Source organism: Plasmodium cynomolgi, chromosome 11 (genome assembly GCF_000321355.1).
Source record: "Plasmodium cynomolgi strain B DNA, chromosome 11, whole genome shotgun sequence".
Lineage (NCBI taxonomy): Eukaryota > Apicomplexa > Aconoidasida > Haemosporida > Plasmodiidae > Plasmodium > Plasmodium cynomolgi.
The window spans coordinates 172,658-174,203 of record NC_020404.1 but is presented as its reverse complement, the minus strand read 5'-3'; the positions used below and the strand labels follow the sequence as shown (position 1 = coordinate 174,203).

Below are 1,546 nucleotides of genomic sequence, written 5' to 3'. Positions count from 1 at the left end.
TTTTTTTTTTTTGCTTTACCCATTTGAAGAGCGACAAAACTATTTGCAAGTGAGGCATAAAAGAGGATTATACTGATTTTTTTTTTTTTTTTTTTTCGTTTTACTTTTATGTAGTCCTAGGTTTCAGGGGGAGGAACTTTCATTTTCGTCATTCAGGCATGTACGTATATGTAATAGCATGGCCCCCTCACAAATCTACATTTGTAGATTTGTGCAATTGCCAAAAAGGGGGTTACAACTGAAAGAAGGACATCACCATGTTGAGCATTTGGTTTGCATTCTCACGACTGTCTAAAGTCACTGCGCATACTAATGTGAGCACTTTTGCATACACGTCAGATAATTTATGACGTGGGGATGCACTTATTATACACATATGTTTATATATACTTATTACCGAGTTCGCTTTGGCGCATGTCCCAGGGGAAAAAGCTGCGAAGCTGGTCAATGACGTTTTAAGAAAGGAATACTTGTCCAAAGGGGCAGAGTAAGAATTGGGAGGGCCATAAGCGAGCCTCACGCGTGTGTGGAAGGTGATCGCTTTCGTCTCACATCGAATTGGCATTCTCACGTTGCATTGGTGGTAAAACAACCTCTATGCTTCTTCAACCGCTTGGCAACCCCCCCCCTCCCGAAACCGTATATCACATTTTTGCACAGAAAAATGAACCCCGACTTGGGAACACCCCTCAAGTTCACACAAGGAATAGAAAATGGGGCCATCGAAATGGGAAACCCAAACCTCGCAGTCAGCAAAATAAAAAATCATATAAAGAGGTATCTCGAATTAGATAAAAAATTTTATGAACTGTTCATAAGGGTGGTGGAAATTTCAGAAAATCTGCGTAACAATTTTAAGGCAACTTTTAAGGAAGTGAAAAAAGATGTGACCGATTATTTATTGAATGACGAGGAGTTTTTAAAAAAAAAAAAGGACGAAAATTGGCTAAAGGAAAAACTAAGTGCTGTTGAGCAGGTGATAAGGGAGTTGTCCACAGTGGTGCTACACGTTGGCCAGAATTGCAAAAATCTGAGGGAGTTGTTTTTGTGTTTGTACATGTTCGTATTTGAGTCTCCCTCTGATGGGGTGCCTGTGGAGGGGTCCCTCAGTGATCACGTCGTTAGCCGTTCAAATGGCATGACAGAGCCCCCCACAGTTGCAAGCCTATTATCACAGAACAAAATAAGTGAACACGAGTTTGAAGTGGCCCGCACAAAGGGAATATTCGTATCTGATTTTTACACCAGTGGGGAGATTAACAAAATGGTAAGGAGGTGCCTCATGTTGTGTTCCCAACCCTCGGTGTCTTCTCACCACTTAACAAAACAAATAAAAATTTTTTTTTTATTGACAGCTGTAATGTTTTACATGGAGAAGGACATAAAATTACGAATTAAAATTTATAATTTAATCTCAAGTGAAATACATGTAAACATTTTGAATATAAAAAAATGTTCCATAATACTTATGCACAATCCGTATTTAAATAAAACAAAACGGCTATCAAATATGTTTTAAGGATGCCTATGTAAGCAAGTGCAGAAA

The 1,546-nt window shown here is 38.9% G+C and overlaps 1 protein-coding gene across 1 annotated transcript; it reads left to right on the top strand.

Annotated features, from left to right (window-relative positions):
* Window positions 1-664: 664 nt before the first annotated feature.
* On the top strand, window positions 665-1,519 carry PCYB_111380 (hypothetical protein; the record flags this gene model as incomplete). The annotated part of the gene is made up of 2 exons (XM_004223016.1): window positions 665-1,120; window positions 1,178-1,519. The coding sequence occupies 2 exons, from the start codon at window positions 665-667 to the stop codon at window positions 1,517-1,519; spliced, it is 798 nt and encodes a 265-aa protein (XP_004223064.1).
* Window positions 1,520-1,546: the final 27 nt, after the last annotated feature.